We start from the raw sequence: 24778 nt of genomic DNA, 5'->3' as shown, positions 1-24778 counted from the left end.
ATGTATTTTTTTACCCCATACTGCAGATTTAAAACCTCCAATATATATACTTGTATGCTGGACCGCTTCTTTGATCTGTCATGCTGGTCTTGCCAGAGGTTAGATGTATATTAATGTTAACACTCAGAGCTTACACAGAGAGAGATTATTTATTGTTCTGTCAACTGCAAGAAAATTGTAAGTGTTACAGGGCCAATATTGATTAACATGTGGCCTCTGTCCAGAGAGGAGGGAGAACAGGTGGGCCAATTTCAGAGAGTTATGTTGTTAGCTATGGGCAAAACACTCTCTGATAATACTTGGCTACTTCTTTATACCAAAAAAAATGGACATTCCTTCTTCCGGACAAATTATAATTTGACACATGTGCGTGACTGTTATCCGACCACAATGGCTTGAAATACAGACACAATGACATTCCGTTGTTTAGAAGTTCTTCTCCCTTCTATGATCACAAAGAAGAGAAAAAAGTCAATACATTAATAGTTACCATAGGAGAACACACAGACACAGACTAATCCCCACAATGAGTACATACATGATATGCACCAATGAGGACAGTGGAGTCGTTGAAGATGCTATTATTAATAATTTCTGCATTATGATGCCATGCTTAACTTACTTTATAAAGAGTTTGGAGGACCCAGCAAACTGACATTTAATAATAATGGTGATAAAAAGTAAGTGAGATTGGTGGGATGTCTATTTCCCAATTGGGTTTCTTTCAAACAAGAGGATCATTGTGGGTTGTTTTTGATGTAGTGGGCTATGTGTATGTACAATAGGAGAAGAGCAACCAGAACCACATATGCTTTATTCTCAGACATCAGAATCTTGCTGCTCTGATAAAAAGAAGTTTCATTTAATACAATATAAGAACAAAACAGAAGCCTCAGTTTTCTCAAGGGTGTGATTCTAGAGCTTCATTGAGATAAAATATTTTTTGGTGTGGTGGAATTGGATTGATGAGTCAGATGTGTGTGTGCTTGGAGATTGGATTTGTTTTGTCCATACTACTTCTTGGTTCCTGTCTTGGCTTGTCCCTTTTTAATCATCAAGCAAAAGAATAATAATTTTTTATTAGTTAATGCCAAATGCTTATTAGGTTTTTTTTTTTCATTCTCTATTCAACAACCGTCGTCCATGAGATTTGAATTCACGATCTTCTCCAACAAAGCGGAGACTGAGTGCAACTAGACCAAACCGTCAAAATAACAGAATTGGGGTATTTTCGTTTCAAATCTTTCTTTTGAACTCACCACATATACAACTAAGGCCTCCATACAAAACGCCTCTCCATCTTGATCTCTTCCCCAAGAATCACAGAAGGAATATGCAAAGCATATTTAGGGAAAGTGGTACTGATCTTGCTCTGTGACAAGGGCTAATATCGTATCATATTGAGCATTATGACGCAAATTATGCAAAGAGGCACCATCTTATCCCGGCATAAAGTAAAGCAGTTGTTGATAAAGATCCAAACAAGATGAATTATACATGGATTTATGGATGCTGAGCAAGCAAGTGCTGATTCGACAGAGAAAGGAGCAAAATATGCCACTCCGCTTCTTCAGAGACGCAAACATAAGAGATGCTGAAGTTAACTCCGACCTGGTTGGAAGACGGGCTCTTTTAAAGTAGTAATTCTCAACATATGACTTCTTAAACTAAACCCAAGATTCTCTGCTCTAATATTCTATTTGGCTTACTCTGGTAATTTATTGGGAAATCTCTATTATTTGGTTGAACAACTTGATTTCTATGATATGAGAATATGAAGACCCTTTTTTGCTCCAAGAAAAAGACCACATGCTCTATGAATCTTTGTTCTTGTGGATCTAGTTCCTATCTAGGATAGAAACATGATGTCCCTTTTGATAATTTTTTCTTCCAAGGTGTACGCATTGTCTGAGATCGAACCCAAGACCTAACCTAATACTTAACTAATGTCTTGACGATTCCTGTCTTCATTATGTTGGACCTTGAACAATCTGTCATGATCTAAAGTCATATTGGTCATGTTCTATTTCAGAAAACATAAGTTGTAAAATGTAAGATTCAATCTTGACGGAATACACAAATGTGGAAGACAAAGTTGAAATACTTATAATCTGAGTGTTACGAATGGTTAATGATTTGGAGATTATAGGATTTTCATTCTGTATATATTGTTTTGGAAACTTGGAGGGACAGCTAAAAAGGATACTTCCAAGCTTAGATTGAATTCATATTGAGCTAAAGTTGGCCCTCCAATTCGTCCAAATTGCAAACTCATGTCGGTTGCAACATGTGAAACAAGAGACAGGTCACGTAGTGGTTTCAGTGTCGGAGGGGCAGAGTGCCTGGTGCGTTTCAAACACTACATGTGAAGGACAGTAGCATAAATCACTGATTTCGTTCCTTAACGCATATACTTATACCCATATCATCCCCTGTATGCCACACACTACTGTGGTCTTTTCCCTACTTGCATACATAGAGCAACCAGATTGATCTTCTTCTATACAAGACCACATACTTAAAAATGCAATCTTAACTACACTAGTTCATAATCCCGAGAGACTGAGAAACCTTCAGCTCCGTAAAGAAGAAAAGAAAACATTGGGAAGGGAGAAATTTCTGAGCAAAATTCAAACCAGACTGGTAAATAGGGTTCGACATTTGGTTAAGGAGATGTACCAAAAATAACTTGGGCAATCATGACGCCCTTCTAGGGAGGGTATACTCTCTCATTCACTGAGCCGGTGAAAATATATAAGAATAAGGCAAAACTGATGCAGCTTAGAGGGAACACAAATTGAACCCCTTTATGTCATGCATTAAATTTCGATTTGGATCCACAGAGTCAGATAGCAACAAATAACAGTAAAACAACATGATCAGACAGATTAACAAATAGTTGTATGATCTTGTAATTCTGAACATAAAAGCCTACACAAGTAAAATGGCTTACAAGAGAAAGAACAAAGTAGTTGTGAAAGTAAACTTATCCCCTACAATCTGAAATTACTTCCTACACCCACCTTATCAAAGATAAGGAGTATGGAAATTCTTTCACCCTCGGAACCCCACCTAATGTAGCAACAACTGCTGCTGTGTTGATCCAACAGAAGCATGTTCAAGTACCTACAACACACCCAGAAGACCGATAAGTCGATATGTAGAACTAAGCAGACACTACTAAACTAAATAGACAATAACCCAAGAAGCATTCATTTGGGACAGTTGAAAAGAGAGCAGTCCCAGTTCTGTTAATTGGAGTAAGAGTTACACATATGAGAATATTTTCATTAACCACCACCACACTCCATAAGGACATGCAGATGCAAATGCTAAATCCAACTGAGAGAACTTTAATTTCAAAATATAGAAACTCCCTAATCAATCAAATGGTTATTGGGTTCCAAAATAACAATATGCCTGACATAACATATAGGCTCCTCGTTTGTTAGGGAGGACTAGACTAGACTAGCAAAATGCTTACATTTCATGTGCATTCAAGGCATAACATGGATATTGTTGGCTAACTTGGAGGATTAAGGAGGACTAGTCATAAGAGGTTGATGACTAAAACTTATTCACCAACCTCTTATAGATAGTCCCCTATCCTCCTACAAGTTAGACAACAATATCCATATTATGCATTGAATGCACATCATGTAGGCATGTCTAGTCCTCCCTATCAAACAAGCTTATAGTGCCAAGTATTAGAAACCACACTAGCAGACAGCTGAGCAAACAGTGCATTGCACACACATACATATTCAAAGTTTCCATCTTTTTCTCTTTTCTATTGAAATTCCATCTCATTACACTTGCAGTTCAATAAATCTAACACACAAATGACAAAAAAAAGACGATGAAATTGAAAATTCCCCGTACAAGACGCACCGCAGAAAGAGAAAAACTACGAGGGATCAATGGAGGTACCCTGAGACAGCTCGCAACAATGGCGTGCTTCGACGGAAATGTGGCTTGTGAGCCGGGCCGAGGCTAGTGCGCTGTGCAATGGCATCAGCGATTGCGCGCAGGCTAATTGGCTCACATTCACTGGGAGGGAGAAGAGGGAACGGCGCGAGCTGGTCCGGAGATTATGAAGCGGAGAGCGAGGTAGGGACGAGATTGATGGAGATGACCGGATTGTTGTAGCTCTTGCTGTTGAGATTAGAGACCTTGATAGCGATGACCCAGATCGCCACGCCATTTTAGCTTGCTCTCTGAGAATTTGGGAATTTGGATTAGGAAGCAGGGTTTTAGGGCATTTTGGATTTAAACCCTAGAATTGAAGCAGCTCGGTCCAGTTGCAAGGCCTGTTTTGGGATTGGCCCATGAGAGGTGGGTTTGTCAGACCCATACAATTCCCGAAACATCCCTATAAAGAAACAAAATTACAACCGAGCCAAGCAGATCAAATAGATTCTAGTACGAAGATGAAATTAGGTTCAAAATTAGCGAGGCTATTTTAGGAAGAGGAAAATTCTAAATAGAACTCATCATCAAAGGCCTCTAGTAGAGATGGAGCCCGCCAATACAATGGATCCCACACTCTATTAGAGAGATGGCACACAAGTTGGTATCTAAAATTGGTCTCCCTAGTATTTTCCTATAAAATAAGTGGATATTTATTGATACTATTCCCCAAAAATGGGGAAATAAACGGGAGCGGATCTGCTATACCCATTTTGGGTGTCCCTTCTTTTTCGTGCTGACACCTGTCCTATGATTTAACACATCATTTATTCACATTTTATCATCCCGAGTTTACCCTTCTAATCTTAAAACAATTATTACAAAAATAATTAAAGAAAGTGGCCCATCCCCAATTCTGCCGTCTTCATCCTCTCACCCATGGCAGATCCGCCATATCTCTCCGCTCTCCCTTTTCTTCACATATGTTTCATCTTGGACCAGAGTTGCTAACGTTGTGTGCCCTAACGATAATTGTGGGTTCCTTTCATGCCACCACTTCGACATATACCATCAAATGCAGGTTGGTATTTTTTAACAGAAGGATGCTACTATGAATCGTCAAATTGGGCTTCCTTGATTTTTTATTTATTTTTAAGTTTATTTTATTTCACCCAATATGAAATTCCTGTGTTGAGCAATAGGCACGACGGCCACTTGTAGGTGAGGGGGAAATGAGAGGTTTGGGATCTTTCATGGTGTAAAATGAGTTGGAAACACGACAAATGTATTTGGAGATGGCAGACCAGTAATTGTTTTACTTTATTCAATTTTGGTTGTTATAAAAAATAAAACCAATGAGAAGGGTAAAATCGGAATGATGAAATCTGAATAAATAATGTATTAAATCAAAATACAGGTGTCAACAATACAGAGAAAGAACACCGAGGAACACATAAAATAGGGACAGTAGATCTTCTCTGGAAATAAACCGTGTCGTTCACTCATATTATAACACATGTACAAGATGTACCACGTGACCATACTAACATAGTATTATATAATTTCTCATAAATTATAAGTTAATTGCAGTAGAATTTTTATAGAGTTTTTCTATTTAAACCCCACACTTTTCTTTGTTCACCCAAAAAGATTAAAACAAAAAAGTCATCCAACTTAATATTTAACCCTAGTATATCTATACACACACTCCATACACACCGTTACTCTTCATATTAAGTTTTAGAAAAAACACAAACTCCTCTACACCCTATTGCCAAATTACTCTTCCCTTTTAATCTAAGAAACCTACTACACTCTCATCTTCTCTTCGCAAACCCTAAATACGGCAAATCATAATCAAACAAACAAATCAGAAATAATAATAATCATAATAATAATCAAAAAAACAAAATTAGAGGGGGGAAAAACAGACCTTGATTGCGAAGCAAAGAAATAATGACTGCCTAAGCCTTTGATTGATATATAATCTAGAAATTGCCACATGGGTTTGCTTTGTTGAACAAGACAATAAAAATTTAAAAAAATATTATTAATAAAATAATGATGCTATACATTTGACAAAAGTGTTTATATATCTTTTAAGTAATATGAGGTTGAGGTGAACTTAGAGTGGTAAGGGGCAAGATAGCATGGTGTGGGGTGTGAGGTCGATTAGTTTTTTAATTATTATTTTTTCTAATGGGTGTGTATTAAGGGGTAGTTTGGGAAGATAGTGGGGTTTTCTTAGAAATTGTAAAAATTTGAATTAGAAGTTGGGGTGAACTTAGAATATGGGCTTGTTGCGTCGATTCAGCTGCACCAAAATGGTTTCAACTGCATCCTCAACTTGTGATACTCGCAAGTGCACGAGCCGTTTGGTAGTATAGCATATGTAAGTGCGAGGTCGATCCCACGAGGATTGGTGATTGAATGATCCAATTTGTTTCCCCTACACAAAATAGAAATGAAAAAGAAAATAAATAAAACAAGAAAAAGGAAATAACTCAAGCAAATAAGTTCCCAAGTTCAATTTAGATTAACGGATTGATTCTAGCTAAAGTATGATTAAGCCATGGTGTTTGGTCATAACCTTGTGTTCCTAATTCCCTAATTTGATCATTTGTTGTCTAACCTAAAACTAAGCATTAGGAACCCATTAAGCATAGAAGAACAATTTAAACAACCAAGCATGTATCTAATCCCTGTTGTCGAATGTCCATACATACTCTTCTTATTCATAGTTCAATTCGAATTAAAGCATGGTGTCTACTCTTAATTCAAACCAAGATAGCTAACATGCAAGCCTAAATGGTGATCAATCATTCAAACTAGCATATTAACTTATAAGCATAATGAATAAGAACAAAAACCATAATTGAAACTTGAATACTTAAGAAAGAATGTACATTACAAATAAAAGTAAAGTGGAACTAAGGAAACTTGAAGGAAAATTTAGTAAAAACATTATTGTTACAACAATTGACAACTTGAAAGGAAACTAAGAGAATTTGAGGGAGAGAAGGGAAGGGAGCTCTAGAGAAGTGTTTGAGAGCTTCCCCCCTTGGGGTGTGTTTTGAAGCTTGAAGGCTTCTCTATTTATAGGGCTAAGAGGGAGGAACAACATGATGAAATCCAACACCACCATTCCTCTTTTAATACAACCCATAACTCACACTTCATCTTGTCTATGTTAGTGTGGTTGGAATCAATCTCATCCCATACTTCTTTTGCTGCACCTCAAGCTTCTTCACATGGGTTCAAAGGTGATCAATTGTGGCTGCCTTTTGCTGCCAACCCATGTGGTCTTGTTTTGGTTGTTGAACAAAAACGAGTCTTCTGAACCAGACTTGGTGTAGGAAGGCCAGAGGTTTCAAAACTTATCCAATGGGGCTCAAATTTGGATATGTTATAGTAGACACCCATTGGAACAACTTCTATGAAGAAAGTATTCCCATCGGAGCAGTAGAAGTGTGCGTTTTGGGCCTTGCAAGTTGGCTGCCGAACAGAGACTGAAATTGACTTCATTTCATTTATGCTTTACATGCATGCACATGCTTTCTCTTTAATAGCTCCATTATGTACCAACTTGCTCCTTTAGAATTTCATTGCTGGAATTCCTCCCCACTTCACTCATTATGTTGGATCCAAAGTCAGTTGCAGCATGGGTGAGGCACATGGCTTAAAGGAGGAGACAAGGCTCAAAGCTGGCAGCTGCAAATCCTCCTGAGCATGGTTCAGTGTTGGACGGGCTAAGGACTCCACATATGTTCAATTGGGCTGAATTTTGGATATGTTATACTAGACACCCAATTGAACAACTTCTATGAAGAATGTCTCCTCATCCGAGTTGTGCAGATTGCTGAAATGAGACCTGCAATGTGACTTACGAAACTGGACTGACAAGAAGTGTGGCCCAACTTTGGTTTTGTCTTTAAGCTCTTCTTCCATTCACCCAAATCAGGCCCTAACATGCATGGATTGCATCATTTCCTATCCAAAGTCATCATTGTTACCTAAATGTCAATTAACTGAAAGATAAACACAAAAAGGATTAAAAGCACAAGTTTAACTCAAAAACATAACCAAATCATAAGCTAGAAGGGTACAAAATGATATACAATTATGAACCGATCAGGGCTGAACAAAGAGAAGTGCGGCATTTAGAATTAAAAAGATAATGGGTAGTTGTGTTCCATAAAAATAGGATCAATTATCTGATTTTTCTTTTGATTTTAATATGAAAAAGTGTGAATTTATCATATTATCCTCATTTAACTAATAATTTTAATTATTAATATTTGCATTAACCAAGTGCATTTTCTGGTATTTTAAATGTTTTATCATTCTCTGCCTTTTGCTTTATATATATAAATGAATAAAAGAAACATTGTTGGACTAAGCATTTAGACACTACCCAAAAAGTCACCCAATGCATGGCCCACAAAGCAAAGCAAACCCATTATATGCAGCACAACAAGCACATACACACATAAATCATGATATAAATCATGATCAGACTACCTCCTGTGACGCAAACTCTGCAAAGACCAACAGAGAGAGCCACCGTGCACGCATATGTCAATAAAATACCGAGAAATCCTTCTTCGTCAATACGTGGCAAAATATAATTAGTCATTCTCAAGGTTCAAGATCACTGCGAGTGAGTTTAACATCCCTTACCATTTCAGAGAAGAAGCGCGCATTTGAGGCTCACACAACGGCCATATAAACGAAGATAATAAACCAGAAATGGCGGTTTGCTCCTCCGTCGCAGTCGTCTGCCCCTGCGTTGTGCCCAAACTCAGCTCCAAGCTATTGAAATCTAGGGTTAGGATTTCCTCAGGTGATTAGAGTTTCACAACCTCCAAACTGTCAGAAACTTGGGGAAGAAAAGGCTCACTAGTTTGAATGCAGATGGGTTCGCGGAGATTGAGCCTGATCTCAACGAAGACCCACATGATCGTTGGGAGAACAACAGTATCAGCATGGTACAAACATTCACAGAATATATATATATATATATATATATATATATATATATATATATATATAAAATTAGAATATTCTAACAATATAGCCGCGCGGATATACCACAAAATAGAATATTTTAACGTTATCGCCGCGCGGCTATACTCCAAAATAGAATATTTTAACGTTATATAGAATATTTTAGCAGTATAGCCGTTCGGCTATGCTCTAAAAATAAAATATCTTAACCGTATAACCGAGCGGCTATACCCCAAAATAGAATATTTTAAAGGTATAGCCGCCCGGCTATACCCTTTAAGTAGCATAATATGAATTTCTCTTTTTTAATTACTTAGTTATGTTTTAGTTATTATTTACTTAGTTAATAATTAGTATTTAAATATTTTTATTAAAGAAAAAAAAAAATTAATTACTATTTATTAAGTAATATAATTCATGAAGTTAATTAAAATATTTAATACTAATTATTCACAAATAATAATTAAAATATAATTACTAATTTAACTAATTAAATAAGGCAAAAGATATTATTAATTACTAAAACTAAAATTAAAAATAATTTATTAACCTAAACATACTAAGTTTATATTTATTTAAAAATCTCTCCCAACGAAATGTTGTCGGCACATATCTATCCCAAAAAAATTTGCCATATTAGACCTCTCCAAAGGAAAGTTCGTCGGCACAGGTAACTTTCGTCGGGAGAGGTCTAATCCGGCAAATTTTGCCGGCATATACATGTGCCTACGACATTTCGTTGGGAGAGGTGTTTTTGTTTTTTTTTGTTTTTATTTTAAAAATATATAATTGTTATAAAACTAAGGGAAATTGTAGAGAGCAATAAGAGAAAAAGAAACACAACAAATTTGTTCTACGAACTTGTATATCATTCATCTTTGATACCTACTATTTATAGGCTACGGGGATAGACAAACATTCACCACCCATTATTGGTAGGTTACAACCATATAATTACAACCCATAAAAGGTCTAGCCGCGCGACTACACTATTTTAATAAAAAATTAAAAAATAATGTATAGCCGACCAGCTATACTATTTTGTAAGAACTGAATATAATCGTGTAGCTATACTATTTTAAGAAAAGGGAAAAAATTGAGTATAGCCTGGCAGCTATACTATTTATATATATAAGATCATCCTTGCGATTAGGCGCCCACGTGTAAAAATAATTATCGCCGAGCGGCTATACTATTTTCCTTTTTTTTTTTATAAAAATAGTACAGCTGTTGGACTTTACTGTTTTGACATGTGGAGCCTAGATGCTGGGCGGGTCCTTTTTTTTAATATATGATGAATAGTATAGCCGTACGTATTTTATTCATATTTTTTCCCATTCCATATTTTACTAACTATGAATGAATGTGAAAGGTTAAGATTATTTCTTACTTGTTGTAACAAAAATGCAAGATGGTGATTTTGAGACTAGCAAATTAATATCTATAAATCGTATTGCCGCGCGGCTATACTCGGTTTTAATAATTTTTCTTTCAAAAAATAGTACAGCAGTGCAGTATACTGGATTTTTAAATTTTTTAATAAAAATATTACTGCTGCTTGGCTTTACTTTTTTTGACTCGTAGCGCCTAGGTCGGGTCCTTTTTTAAATATATATAGTATAGCTGGGCAGCTATACATGGTTTTTTAAATTTATTTTTTATAAATAGTATAGCCGCTCGGTTGTACCCGATTTTTTCCTAATTTTATTTTATAAAAATAGTACAGCTGTTGGGCTTTACATTTTTGACAAGTGGCGCCTAGGCGCTGGGCGAGTCATTTTTCTAATATATTGTATAGTTGCACGACAGTATTATTTTTTTTAAAAGTTATTAAAATCGAAGAATGTCGCCGGCATAGAACTGTGCCGACGAACTTTCGTCAAGAGAGGTTTTTATTTATTTAAAATTTTGAAAATATAAAATTAGTTTCTTTACTTTTGTTTTTTTGGCCAACTTCATTAAGTAATATCTTAGCCTTTTTGAATCACTTTAATTAGTAATTATGTTTTAATTATTATTTCTTTAGTGAATATTTAAATATGTTAAAGATAATTAAATTTCTCCAGAGCCCAAGAGGTGCGCGGCTACACACTTTGTATATATAGTGGGATCCTTTTTTTCCCCAATTTTTGTTTATCGATAAAAGTTGTTTAGAGCATTATCCATTGCTATTAGGCCATTACTCGAGTCTCTATTGTCCCCTTATGATTTTTTTACTTTTCCAGAGTCATTACCCGTATAAAGATTTTAGCACTTTAATGTTTAATAATGTATTATACACGTACGTATGTATTTAAAAATAATACATACTTGTTCTGCAAACGTCTTAAAGATTCGGTAAAGTTTTTTTATGTTTAATACACATATTATACATGTACATATGTATTTTTCAGGTTTCATACACGTATTTTTTTTATACAAATTTCAATAAGACAAAAAAATTCACGTATTATACACATATTCTCACATATTATTGAATAAAAATAATATATATTAAAAAATGTAAATAATTTATATTTAAATATAATATAGTGGCCGAATTTTTAAGTTGCAATGTGCCAAAATTTTACCGAATAAAACACGTACGTATTTTCTTTGTATTTTTTTCCATTCCATATTTTACTAACTACGAATGAATGTGAGAGGCTAAGATTATTTCTTACTTGTTGTAACAGCAATGCAAGATGGTGATTTTGAAACTAGAAAATTAATATCTATAAATAGTATAGCCGAGCGGCTATACTCGGTTTTAATAATTTCTCTTTCAAAAAATAGTATAGCCGGGCAGCTATACTAGGATTTTTAAATGTTATAAAAAAATAGTAAAGCCGTTCGGCTATACTCGGTTTTTTCTAATTTTTTTTAATAAAAATAGTACAGCCGATTGGCTTTACTTTTTTGACAAGTGGCGCCTAGGCGCTGGGCGGGTCCTATTTTAAACTATATATATATATATATATATAGTTGCGCGGCGATACCCCTTTTTTCATATTTTTTGTTTATAAATAGTATAGCCGTTCGGCTTTACCGTTTTGAAACATGGCACCTAGGCTCTGGCGGGTCTTTTTTATATATATATAAATAGTATAGCCGCGCGGCGATACTAGTTTTTAAATTAAAATAAAAAACTGGGTATAGCCGGTCGGCTATACTATGTATGGGTGGCTATGTGTCAAAATAGGTATAGCCGCGCGGCTATACTATTTTGAAATATTTTTTGTTTAAAAAACTGAGCATCTCAAAGGGGTATTGGAAAAGAGTAGCGAAACCTTATTTGTCTTGCCACATCAGTATTTTCATGCTCCAAGAGAACAGGTAAATGAGTAGGCCAAATATGCCTAAGAATTTTTCTGAGCCGCTCCACCTTCAATTAGTCCAGTAATTTTACTTAAGTCGCCTCTTGAACATATAGGTACAACATAGAGTAAGAATTACCTAGACACTAACATAATAGTGAAACAAAGATAAATAAAAATCACAATTAATTAATTGTAAAAGACTTCTACCAAGAGTCTTCAATTTATAGATACATTTTTGGGAGATTCATTATTATACCCAATATAAGAGTCCAAATTTAAAAAAAAAACCCTATATGAAATGAACTTTAGAAACACATCCAAAGTCCATTTACAATATAACAAAAAGGCATTTAACTTCTTTTAAATTACAAAACTACCATTGATTTCTTAAAACAAACCCAACCCCAAAATCTCATAAAAAAGCCCAAAACATCCAATAGGGCATCAAAGTAATTTAATAATCAAAATTAAATTCTATAGGACCAACTATCATTTTTTAGGTTGTTTTTTTGGGTTTGTTTATAGAAATTAAATTGTGTAGCGTTTATTATAAAGTTTTAGTACTAAGACTGGGTATATGACTAAATATCTCTACATTTGTTTAGAGTCCATAAGCCATTGTTTAAATATGATCATATATACAACACAGAGAATATGAACTAACCAAAAAATAGCATAAGGGTAAAACTCAAATAAAAGAAACCACTAATAATAGATTGTAAAACTCTTTCTGATTGTACATCCACAAACAATCACTAATAATCAGTATGATCAGTTGTAGGATTATGCAGATGCACAAATGCCGTAGCTTTAAAGGTTATTGTACTAAATTTGGAACTCCAACTTCTGATGATATAAAGCTCATTTGAACTTCACAAATTTCAGATTGCATTATAAAAAACTTTACTAGACATAGTCTAATATTCTCTACATTGTGAGATAGTTAAGTCCCAACTTTAGTATTAATTATTCAACTTATTTGATTTCTTCCCCCATCTCAATTTCTCATTTGATTAGTATGATAATCTTGTTTATTATCACATAATCCTCTTGATCTACATGGAAAGGTTGAACTAAAGCACTAAACTTTCTCAACTTTGACAACATTTCTTCGCTATCTGGTATATATTGAGAATAAGAAGCTAGTATGTAATCAAAAGGGCCATAATCAAGTTGAAATACTGGAATCTTCATCTAATTCAAAACTTCCCGTCCAACAAGATTGAGCTTCTGTTAACTTGAATGTTTTTACCATTAGGCCTGTTTTTAGTAGACTTTAGTCATCCTTCTTGTCTCGCTAATAAAAAGTCATACTTATTATGTGTATTTGTTTTAAATTTGTAAATTTAAATATTTGAGTCATGCTCACATGAACCAAAAAAATGCAAATTTGAGTGATAGCATAATATTTAATTCAATAATAGTACAAACAATTTGATTATTATCTATATATATAAAGCAAAAGGTAGAGAATGGTGAAACATTCAAAATATCAGAAAATGTCATTGGTTAATTCAAACATTAAAAATTAAAATTATTAATTAAATAAGAATAATATGGTAAATTCACATTTTTTTAATATTAAAAAGAATTAAAATTAAAAACAAAATTAGATAATAGGTCCTACTTTTATGGAACATAACTACCCATATTATATTTTCTTAATTCTAAAAAAAAAATATATATTTTAATATAAGTGATAGTTTAAATTACTCTGAAATTAATCTAATTTACTGAGAAGGAGATTCGAATTTGGGTGCAAGGGAGCAGATCACAACCATGATCAACTAGTCTAATTGACATATGCTATTAAGGGCATATTTGAAAGTGATTATGAGAAGGCGTCTAGAATCACTTTATGGGAAGAAGCACCTCCCAAATAATTAGACTAATTTGATTTTTGATACCCAAAACTTAAAACTAATTCAATTTAAAAAAAAAATAGTACAAGCGATAGTCTAATCAATCCAATTAAATTAGATATTAATTTTTTTTTATCCAATCCAATCCATCAAGTTTCACCAATCTTCGCTCAACATTTCCACTGTCAATATAAAATTCTTTGATGGCACCAAATATTTGATAAATAACACAGAGAAAATAGAAAGAAAAAAAACGATAAATAATTGATGGCGCCAAATATCCGAGAAACCGTTCGCAAAAACGATGAGCTCCTCACCCACCCCTCTGGTCACCACCACACCCACTCACCGCCAACACCCGCCATCAATTGACAGACTCACATTCCTCGTCGACAAGTCAAAATCCATCAACCACCTTCTGCAAACCCACGCCCTTCTCCTCCGCCACGGTCTCCACCACCACCCAATCCTCAACTTCAAGCTCCAACGCTCCTACGCCTCTCTCGGCCGTCTCGACTACACAGTTGCCCTTTTCCAACGAACCCACAATCCCAGCGTCTTCTTCTGGACCTCCATCATCCACAGCCATGCCCAATGCGGTCTTCATGACCTTGCCCTCATGTACTACACCCAAATGCTGACCAATGGCGTAGAACCCAATTGCTTTACCTTCTCTGCTGTCATGAAAACTTGCCCGCTTAGACCCGGAAAAGCCCTCCATTCTCAGACGATTAAACTCGGGTTTGATTCGGATTTGTATGTCAGGACGGGTCTTGTTGATGTTTATGCGAGAGCTGGTGATGTCGTGTCTGCAAGACAACTGTTTGATACAATGCCTGAAAAGAGTTTGGTTTCTTTGACGGCGATGATCACTTGTTATGCAAAAAGAGGGGAGGTTGAGGAGGCCCGTGTGCTGTTTGATGGGATGGAGGAGAGAGATGTGGTATGTTGGAATGTGATGATTGATGGGTATGCTCAGCATGGGATGCCAAATGAGGCTTTGTTGCTGTTTAGGAAAATGCTGGTGGCGAAAATTAAGCCAAACAAACTGACTGTACTGTCTTTGCTCTCTGCTTGTGGGCAGCTCGGGGCTCTTGAGTCAGGTCGATGGCTTCATTCTTACATTGAAAATAATGGGATTCAAGTCAATGCTCATGTGGGAACTGCTTTGATTGATATGTATAGTAAATGTGGTAGTTTGGAGGATGCTCGTCTGGTTTTTGATATGATCGATGAGAAGGACGTTGTTGCTTGGAATTCGATGATTGTAGGTTACGCAATGCACGGATTTAGCCGAGATGCATTGCAGTTGTTCCATGAAATGTGTAGACTTAGTTGCCAACCTACAGATATAACCTTCATTGGTGTTTTGAGTGCTTGTGCCTATGCTGGTTTGGTCAGCGAGGGACGAGCTTTTTTCAGTTCAATGAAGGATGAATATGGAATTGAACCGAAGATTGAGCATTACGGGTGCATGGTAAATCTCCTCAGCCGTGCTGGACAGCTTGAAGAAGCATATGAGTTTGTCAAGAACATGAAGATAGCTCCTGATCCTGTCCTATGGGGAACTTTACTTGGGGCTTGTAGACTCTATGGTAACATTACTTTGGGAGAGGAGATAGCAGAGTTTCTCCTTGGCCAAAACCTCGCAAATTCAGGAACATTTATTCTTCTTTCTAACATCTATGCCGCAGCTGGGAACTGGGATGGGGTGGCAAGGGTGAGGACCTTGATGAAACACAGTGGGATTCAGAAGGAGCCTGGTTGCAGCTCAATTGAAGTGGATAACAAGGTGCATGAATTCCTTGCGGGGGATAGGAGAAGCCCGAGGAGCAAAGAAATATACATGATGATCAAGGAGATGAACCAGTGGCTTAAGGCTCACGGTTACACCCCACAAATTGATACTGTGCTACATGATTTGGGGGAGAGAGAAAAGCAGCAATCCCTTGAAGTTCATAGTGAGAAGCTTGCTATTGCTTTCGGGCTAATAAGCACTCAACCTGGAACTACGATCAAAATTGTAAAGAACCTCCGTGTGTGTTCGGATTGTCATGCCGTGACCAAGCTAATTTCAAAAATTACCAGGCGGAAGATTGTAATGAGGGACAGAAACAGGTTTCACCACTTTGCAAATGGTTCATGCTCTTGTGGCGATTACTGGTGAAGAGTAAATTATCAATATTGGTTCCTCTGAGATGCTTCTGGAAACAAATTTTCACCTTCAATCTAAATTCAATTCTTAACACCTAATTAACTGTAGTTTCGAACAAACCAAAATATGCCTCAATTTGACCATTGCTTCCCCGCAACACCAGGATATTTATTGGACATGCATATCGAAGTAACGACTCCATTTCTTCGGTAAACTAAAGCAAAAAGTTTCTTATGTTTCCAAATGCTTCAAGCACCCTGAGTTCCTCCAAAAAAATTCAAGGTATTCAGGTAATTCCGTTACGTTGGTTGCATGATCAGAAAATTGGAAACCCACCATAAGATTCAATTCCAATTTCAACACAAAAACAAAACCAGAAAAAGAGTGGAAAACACAGCTTTGGATGCTCTAAGAGAAAAGCATGCTCCATTAACAAGCCTAACTAAAAATGTTACAAATAATCCTGTACATACTCTCCTAGAAAAAGCATGAAAGCCTGATTGACAATTGAATCAGGACAAGAGCTTACAAACTAAATGAACATTAGAGAGTAGAGCCTTGATCTACGGTTAAAATGCAAGCCTATCCACCTAATTGGCACCCATCCCAATCAAATACAAAGAACTAATCTATGGCTGGGCTTTGACGACCAACTAATTCCAATACAAGGTAATTTAGGATTTCCAGAGTCACATTCTAAAATCTAAAACGCAGACAGTATTGTTGGCAAAACATGCAGCAATTTTGTCACCTTCCTTGTTCCAGCAGACTTCAAATATACCACCATTTCCTGTGTATGTTTTCACGATCTTGCCTTCCTTCAGTGACCAGATATGCATGGATTTATCAAGAGATCCACTGGCCAAAAACTCACCATTTGGGCTGAAGGCAACAGAATAAACAGGATCCCTGTTGATTCAACTGAAGGTATTAATACAAATATAAATGTAATGACAGATTAACAGTAATACAAATTGAACTACAGCAATGTTTTTAGCTTCAAACACCACATAGTTCTATTAAGTCCAGTACCTGTGTCCATTCAAGCTGTAGAGAAGTTTTCCTAGTTCCACATCCCATAGCTTCACAGTGGAGTCAAACGATGCACTGTACAAGAAAGAACAACCACAGACCACTTAGAACCATGACATGTACATTTTTGGTGCAGTTTCTGAGGCAGAGTATACTTATAGCATGAAAGTCCAAGTTTGTATATTGCAATATTTCTACATAAAGATTCCTATCAAACAAAACTATTTCTACATAAAGACAGGTGCAAGAACAGAGATGCAATGACAACAAGATGAACACAAAAGATCAGTAGCTTAAAATAAATTCACACGGCACAATAGGATTAATGGCAATTAGAAGTACAAAATGAATCAGAAGCAATAACAATCAACCAGGTCTTACTATGGGGTGGTACATCACTTGGTGATTTTATACAAAATTTCAATTGACATCATTAAGCTTTGGTTGAACAAATATGAAACCACGTGAAAGCTATTTATTGAACAAATTTGCAAATGTTAACTGAAATAAGAAATGAAGACATCACGAATGCAATGCACACAAGTATAGAAAAGCCAACGGCATGTCACTTCACCTACAAAGCACTATATTTACCTTGCAAGAACTAACTGCTGGTTAGCGTTGTTTGTTCCCGGCCCAGTGGGACTCCATCTGATAGTGTATATCTCCTGCAATACATTTTTCCAGTGCTTTTAAGATTCCCAGAAGTAAAATTCCAGAGACATGATACACAAATCAAACTAGAAAAGACATAAAGCTGAGGAGTACCTTAGAATGCTCTCTTAAATCATGGACATATTTTTCCTGCTTCATGCTCCATATCTATACCATGATTTTATGTGAGTTGCAAAAACAATATTCTTAATGACAAAGAATAATGAACCTAACAAAAACATATACAAAGGTGAAAATGACTAAACAGCAACATGTTCATGACTACCATAGTTACCAGAATAATTACTACCCTACTGAACTGCCAGCGGTGCAAAAGGTGGTAGACTTTCATAACACTAGTTTTTACAATTTATATACTACCTTCCATATCATCCACCATGATGCTTGTGGAATAAAAAAAAAAATTACAGGACACACACACACACACACACACACACGCACGCACTCAAATAAGCTTATTTGAGAGACACCCTTGTAGGGCCCACTCCACATTGTATTTCACTAATCCAAACCGTCTATTTTTTAGATAATCATTCAAAGATCATCTCTACAAAAAATCACTTGAATCAGATATCATTTGACCACCTAATTGAGTTACTGAAATTTTAGTACTTTCTTGAAGCACCGTGTTCATTGATTTTATAGGACATAATTGGATGTCGAAACGGTTTCCGATTTGTCTAATTTTTGGGAAGGATGATCTATGAATGTAGACTTAAAACATAGATGGTTTGGATCGTTGAAAAAAAAAATCGTAGAGGACCCTAAAGGGTGTCCCTCAATAGAAGGGGACTGTATATATATATATATATTTGAATTATCAGACTCAAACTTCTAATCAAGCACTATAATGAAAATTTATTTGAGCCAATCCCATTGTTCCCATTGTTCCCATGTTCTGGAGTAAGTGGCATACAACGTTACTGTTGCCATACCCATCTTGTGTACCACCGTGGTCTGTTTCTAATTTAGGTAGCCATCTTTACTTATAAAATATAGACTTAAAAAAATTATATGAAAACAACCATCTTATAGACATGTAAATATTTGACTACAAATGTAAAACGTAACACAAATAACCTTTGCACTGATATCATCAGAACATGAAGCCAACAATGAACCGGTTGGATCCCATTTAACGCAATTAACTTCACCCTGAAACAACCAAAATTCATTGATTAGCTACGAAAAATGATAGCATCAAGTACCTTCACAGAAAACAATCGAGTGAACTCATTCTGTCTATTTTGTAGATATTCATTCAAAGATCATCTCTACAAAAATCACTTGAATCCGATATCATTTGACCACTCAATTAAATTATTGAAATTTTAGTACTTTTTTGAAGCACCATGTTCATTGATTTTGTTGGTCTCAATTAGATGCCTTAATGATTTTCAATTTGAATCATTTTTTGCAAGGATGATCTCTGAATGAAGATGTGAAAAATAGATGGTTTGGATCGTTGATTTTTTTTTTTGTAGGGGACCCTAAAGTAAAGGGTGTCTTTCAAATAAAATTATTTGAGGGAACCCTCAATAGAAGGGGGCCTGTATATATATATATATGCAAAATTTTATAATAAGAAGAACAAAATGTAAAAATGATAATTACACTCAGGATTGATCTATAGAAGCTAAATGCTTGAACATACCTGATGGCCTGTAAAAGTTTTAATAGGGCGGGTTTCCCCAATTTTGCAAACATATATCATATTGTCTGTTGAGCTCATTGCAAATGAACTATTGTTGCGCCAGTCAACATCAAGTGTTGGACCTAAATGACAAAAAAAATAGCCATCAAAATCCCAACACATCCACTATTTTCCAGGAGGTAAACAAGTAAACAAGGTCTGCTACAATACATTAAAATTATATTCACCTGAATGGAATTCAAACTGCTGTTTCGATTCTTCTGCCTTCACATCCCACACAATTGCAGTTTTATCGCAGCTTCCCGTAAGAAGATAATCCCCCTTTTTGTTCCACTTTAGAGAGAATATAGGTCCTTTATGTTTGCTCAAAGTACTTCTTAATTCACCTGGGCAAAGATTACGTTGTTAAAAACTTCCAAAATGGTTATTAAAAAAAATACATATATATCATAAATCAAATGAAACAGGACAAACAAATGTCTGCTTACCATTTGTAGTCCAAATTCTTGCTTGCCCATCATACGAGCCCGTTGCAAGCAGTGTTCCCTCTCCCTGAACAAGGGAAAGGTTTATTTGCATATCCACAAAAATAGTAAATTCTAGAAAAAAGAATAACAAAAATCTAGGCAAGAAGCTCCTGCAGTATTAGATGCTTTTGGAAAGAAAGAAAACAAGTTTCTTTTCCTTCTGGGTGAAACTCGCGAGAACCCATAACAAATGAGCATCCACATGGCATGCAAATCTATTACAAGAAATTTGATACGGAAGATATCACAAAATAAATCCATAATAACGGAACTCACATTCCAATCCAGTGTCGTGACATCTTTACTCTTTTCATTTGTTCTACCCTTAACATGCTTCAGAACCAACACATTTGAGGAGCCATTTTGTGACAATCTGGAGCTTCCTTCAGCAATGGTCCAAATACGAGCTGTCGAATCTCCAGACCTAGAAAGTGATTAATCAAATGTGCAAAGAATAAGAGGAGGGAAAAAAGGTTAAAGACTTTAAAAAGTTTACCAATACCATGGTAATCCTTACATGGAGTGGAAACAACATGGATTCAGAAACAGCCCATATTCAGGTAGACATTACAGGCCCATGATTAACATGATAATACAATATCAACAGATCCAGACAGTCTTAACAGATGTTGATTTTACAGAAATTAAAGCTAACAAAAAGGATTAAACAACAAGCACATATACTATCAAATTTTGCAGACTCTAAAACAATAAGTAAAGATATATTGAGCAGATAAAAGGCAAAAACATGTCTGATTTAATGTTAGAACTTCACCAGCAGAGATCAACATGTGAAACAATCAGTAAAGAGATAATACATAGATTATCAACATTTTTTTTTTCATGAGTCCTTATGTCTTAAATCTAGAAACGAGAATAGATAATATATACATACACTAAATATGAACAATCTAACAATGAGATACCTACCCTGATGCAAGAAGAGACCCTGCTGGACTCCAAGCACAAGCACATACCTAATGAAGAAAGGAAAAGAGAACCAATGTCACAGAGAGACATGTATGACGAAACATAATAAACAGAAGGGGGAAAAGGCCAGGAATAAGGTGGGTACTGCAAGAAAATAGGAGACATGCTCAAACCTCAGAAGTATGGCCTTCTAGAATTGTCACATCAGAACTAGGGATTTCAACATATGTTGTAGGAATATCCATTGGTTCTGCTCCAACAAACAAAATGATTATTACCATAATGTGCCTTTAGGAAATAGACGGAGAAAAAAAGGGCAAAGTGTGAGAGACATAACAATAACTCAGGTAGAACCACAATTTTTCAACTGTACTAAGTGAGGAGTTTGATAGCATGCTCTGTCTTTTTACATGCATGCAAAGAACTCTAACTCATCATACCTAACTTATTATGCAATGACGCTAGTTTAAAATTCCTTGCATTTCTAGTTACTCAAATACCAAGAAATGTGCAAGACACCACATTGCATAAGCAACTCTTACCTGGGCAGATCGTTACTTAAGCTTCTAAGTGCATTTCTTACTTCCTACAACATGTACTATTCAAATTCCTCCATTCTCAAAAGTCTAAACAGGAAGTTAATGCAGAGTGTTCTTCTTTTACTCTTTTTTTCCTGTTCAGGAAACATTAAAAAAGAATTTAATAAAAAAAGGGTAGTTCATCAGCTAAGTTATGATTTATCCCAGGATCTTTCAACATAAAAAAAAATTCCAAGCACCATGGCTTGCTCAAGTAGTAAGGAGCTACATCTTAGCTCTTAGTTTTGCCAATCACAAAAGAAAGGACATAAAATTGAACAGATTCGTGGCTGCTAACAAACTATGGGCATTTGTTGCCTCAATAATTGTATTCAGGCTAATAAATAAAAGAATAAAAAACTAAAAAGAAAAGAGGAAATTGTTTTCAGTAAAAATTGAATTTACCTCCAGAAGCTCCATTTTCTTCATGTTTGACATTAATCTTCTCTTCCTGATCAGTAACCATATCTCTGTCATTGTGGTCCTCATGCTGCTTTTCTTGCTCCTTATTCTTTTCTACCCTTTCTCTGTCCTTTTCAAATTCCTTCTCCCTTTCTTGCCTTTCCTTCTCTTTTACTCGTGCACGTTCTCCTTCATGTTCTTTTTCAAGCTCCTTATCTTTCTTTTGATAAGACTCGCGCTCTTTATCTTTGTCTCTATCCTTCTGTAAATTCTTCCTTTTCTCTTTAATCATTTGCCTAAGTTGATATAAATCCTTCGTGATAAGATCTAAAGGGTTTATCAATGAGAAATCCTCGTCCAAATCTGCGTCACTCTGGCAAGCTTAAAGCAAAAGTTGGTTAACATATATTCTAAGCTGTGTATCATACACAAGTTACTGAATAGAAATGACCAGTTATTTAATAATTTATAGCAAAAGAACTAAGAATACTAACATTACTCAAGTTAGCTTCCATCTCCAAGTACTGAAGTCCTTTTTGTACAAATGTAATGAGGGCACCAGGTGGAACCAAATTGCCATCTATAGTGCTTTTGTTGATACCGGCCTCATATCCTAAAGCAAAAGCTGAGTGTGTGAAGCCTGAAAAAGTGATGAAAGAAGAAACTTTGTAAACAAGAGTAATTATTCAACCACGTATTCTAGTACTAAACCAAAGAGCAACAAAGTTTTATGAAGAAAAATTGAAAATAAATGATCTTTCGACCATTCCAGCGGAGAACTACACAATGAAATCAAACCCACTATCGTTTTCGGATCTGTAAGATCATGCCCCCTCAGCTCCCGAAACCGAGAAGCCAATTCGAAAAGTTATTCCCAAAATTATAGTTTTTTTTAAACCCTAATTAAGTTACAAAGGCAACTATGTAACAGAAATTGATTAATAAATCCTCAAAAAAAAACCTTGAATGACAATCTAATTTAAAACGGGAAAAGAAAACAAAAAGCGAAATTTATGAAAAATTGAGGGGTTGCAAAGTATTGCCCACCTGATTCCTGAAGGTAACGAAAGACGAGGAAATTCAACTCGACGGAGGTGATGGAGGTCATCGTCCCAAAAAGTCGCCGGCTTCAATGGCTATGATATGGCCCAGCTTCAATCAGAGAGCGAGCGAGAGAGAGAGAGAGAGAGAGAGAGAGAGAGAGAGGAGTTGAAATGGGAAACGGGTAAAGTGGGGGATTTTTGGTTTTGCAGAGAGTTTTGAGGGCCTCTGGTCTGGAAACCGAAGTCTCACAAAGATGGAAGGGCAGCGGAGGAGCATCAATTTTTTCTTTTTGCACTCTTTTTTTCCATTTCCATTTTCATTTTATTTTTGTTTTAAAGCGTGGATAATGTAAAACCTTTAACATATTCTTCTACTCTTGGGTCTGTTGGGTCTGTTAGGTCTGTCGACCAGCCACCGAGATTATGCCACCTGGCAAGGGTATGGGTTTTTGGTTTTTTTTTGGGTGGGCTCTGAAAATAAATCTCCCTTCTTCGGTCCTCGTTATTGGATCCGCTGGAGCACCAGTCCACTGGGCTTGGACTGGAATCAAGTGATTGATCTCCTCTATTAATTTGAGGTATACTCTAATATGACAACATAATTTGCAGTCAAAATTGGAATTTGTTTTAATTAATCTAAACTATAAGGGAGAAAGGGTTTCTCACATACACACTATGAACTAAGGTGCAAATAAATGTTATTTTCCATTTGGCTAGACGTCAGTTTCCATAGCAATTTGCACTCTGCATATTGTCATATGTGGATACCCCACCACGAACACAACACGACAACTACAATCAATTGCATTTGGTTTGAATTGATAGAGGGGTAGGATGGGCTCTCTCAAGTCTCAATTATGCAGGCGTGAGATGCATATCCTTCTCATTAGGGCTGGTAATGGGTCGTGTCGTATCGAGTTTGTGTCGTGTCGGGATAATAAACGTGTCAAGAATGCTCAATCCGAACCCAACCCATTTAATAAACGTGTCATGTCGGATTTGGGTCGTCTTTTATCGTGCGGGTTTCAAGTCATGTAACGGGTTCATAAATAATAACATGCATGTTACAAAACTCACAACTGAAAAAATTTAAATAAAAAACCAAGAGAGGAGAGAAAATATAAGGAAAAGAAAGAAAAAAAAATAGAGAGAAGAGAGAAGGAAAATAATAAAAAAAATAGAGAGAGAGAGAGAGAGAGAGAGAGAGAGAGAGAGAGAGAGAGAAGGAAAGAGAGAGAAAAAAGAGAGAGAAAAAAGAGAGAGGGGAGAGAAAACTAAAGAGAAGGAAAAGAAAGAAAAAAAAAAAGGAGAGAAGAGAGAGAAGGAAAAGAAAAAAAAAAGGAGAGAAAACTAAAGAGAAGGAAAAGAAAGAAAGAAAAAAGATGAGAGAAGAGAAGAGGAAAAGAAAAAAAAGAGAGAGGAGAAGATAGAAGGAATAGAAAGAAAAAGAAACATTATAAATATCAAAAGTCATAGTATGTAGCATGGTGGATAAGGTGTTGGAGAATAATGAGGGTGTGTGTGTGCTGAAGTCTCTATTTCTCCTTATTTTTTCGCGAGTTGGCGTGTATTACATGGCAATGACGTGTCGGTGGACATGGAAGAGGCCGGGCACTTCAGGCAGATTATGAAGGAGGTTTTTGCTCATAGCAGAGCAGCGAACCCAGCAGATTACGAAGGAGGCTTTACAAGGTCTGATTGATGA

At 35.9% G+C, this 24778-nt stretch overlaps 3 protein-coding genes across 5 annotated transcripts; 1 reads left to right on the top strand and 2 right to left on the bottom strand.

Moving 5' to 3' along the window:
* Positions 1 to 2775: 2775 nt before the first annotated feature.
* LOC110759553 (uncharacterized) lies at positions 2776 to 4260 on the bottom strand. Of its 2 annotated transcripts, none has more exons than XM_088254328.1 (2): positions 3892 to 4260; positions 2776 to 3126 (listed from the first exon to the last, which is right to left on the bottom strand). In XM_088254328.1, the coding sequence occupies exon 1, from the start codon at positions 4202 to 4204 to the stop codon at positions 3908 to 3910; it is 297 nt and encodes a 98-aa protein (XP_088110454.1). In that variant the 5' UTR covers positions 4205 to 4260; the 3' UTR covers positions 2776 to 3126; positions 3892 to 3907. The 2 variants fall into 2 exon arrangements, with proteins under 2 accessions (XP_088110454.1, XP_088110455.1); XM_088254329.1 differs by having other exon boundaries at positions 3931 to 4256.
* A 10056-nt stretch (positions 4261 to 14316) lies between these two features.
* LOC110759527 (Tetratricopeptide repeat (TPR)-like superfamily protein) lies at positions 14317 to 16330 on the top strand. Its single transcript, XM_021961604.2, has one exon. The coding sequence runs from the start codon at positions 14382 to 14384 to the stop codon at positions 16242 to 16244; it is 1863 nt and encodes a 620-aa protein (XP_021817296.2). The 5' UTR covers positions 14317 to 14381; the 3' UTR covers positions 16245 to 16330.
* Positions 16331 to 16641: 311 nt separating this feature from the next.
* HOS15 (WD-40 repeat family protein) lies at positions 16642 to 23412 on the bottom strand. 2 transcript variants are annotated; one of them, XM_021961613.2, is made up of 14 exons: positions 23078 to 23412; positions 22525 to 22670; positions 22034 to 22403; positions 21224 to 21300; positions 21051 to 21097; positions 20397 to 20544; positions 20082 to 20145; positions 19821 to 19979; positions 19594 to 19715; positions 19020 to 19094; positions 18033 to 18086; positions 17859 to 17932; positions 17265 to 17339; positions 16642 to 17141 (listed from the first exon to the last, which is right to left on the bottom strand). In XM_021961613.2, exons 1-14 carry the CDS (start codon positions 23136 to 23138, stop codon positions 16922 to 16924), a joined length of 1692 nt encoding a protein of 563 aa, XP_021817305.2. In that variant the 5' UTR covers positions 23139 to 23412; the 3' UTR covers positions 16642 to 16921. The 2 variants fall into 2 exon arrangements, with proteins under 2 accessions (XP_021817305.2, XP_021817312.2); XM_021961620.2 differs by lacking the exon at positions 23078 to 23412 and having other exon boundaries at positions 22034 to 22411; positions 22525 to 22666.
* Positions 23413 to 24778: the final 1366 nt, after the last annotated feature.

Source organism: Prunus avium, chromosome 6, assembly GCF_965620075.1.
Source record: "Prunus avium chromosome 6, drPruAviu1.hap1.1, whole genome shotgun sequence".
In the NCBI taxonomy this organism is placed as follows: domain Eukaryota; kingdom Viridiplantae; phylum Streptophyta; class Magnoliopsida; order Rosales; family Rosaceae; genus Prunus; species Prunus avium.
Note: the sequence above shows the minus strand (reverse complement) of the source record. Positions and strands in the feature narration are given on the sequence as shown.

What these genes read in the sequence shown, in the direction of transcription:
- LOC110759527 (XM_021961604.2), top strand. Translation starts at nt 14,382, where the DNA reads ATGAGCTCCTCACCCACCCCTCTGGTCACCACCACACCCACTCACCGC.
- LOC110759553 (XM_088254328.1), bottom strand. Translation starts at nt 4,204, where the DNA reads ATGGCGTGGCGATCTGGGTCATCGCTATCAAGGTCTCTAATCTCAACA.
- HOS15 (XM_021961613.2), bottom strand. Translation starts at nt 23,138, where the DNA reads ATGACCTCCATCACCTCCGTCGAGTTGAATTTCCTCGTCTTTCGTTAC. An exon ending in TAGAAGGCCATACTTCTGAG is followed by an intron (nt 21,098 to 21,223) that starts GTTTGAGCATGT and finishes TTTCTTCATTAG; the next exon opens with GTATGTGCTTGTGCTTGGAG. An exon ending in GGGTCTCTTCTTGCATCAGG is followed by an intron (nt 20,545 to 21,050) that starts GTAGGTATCTCA and finishes ATCACTTTCTAG; the next exon opens with GTCTGGAGATTCGACAGCTC.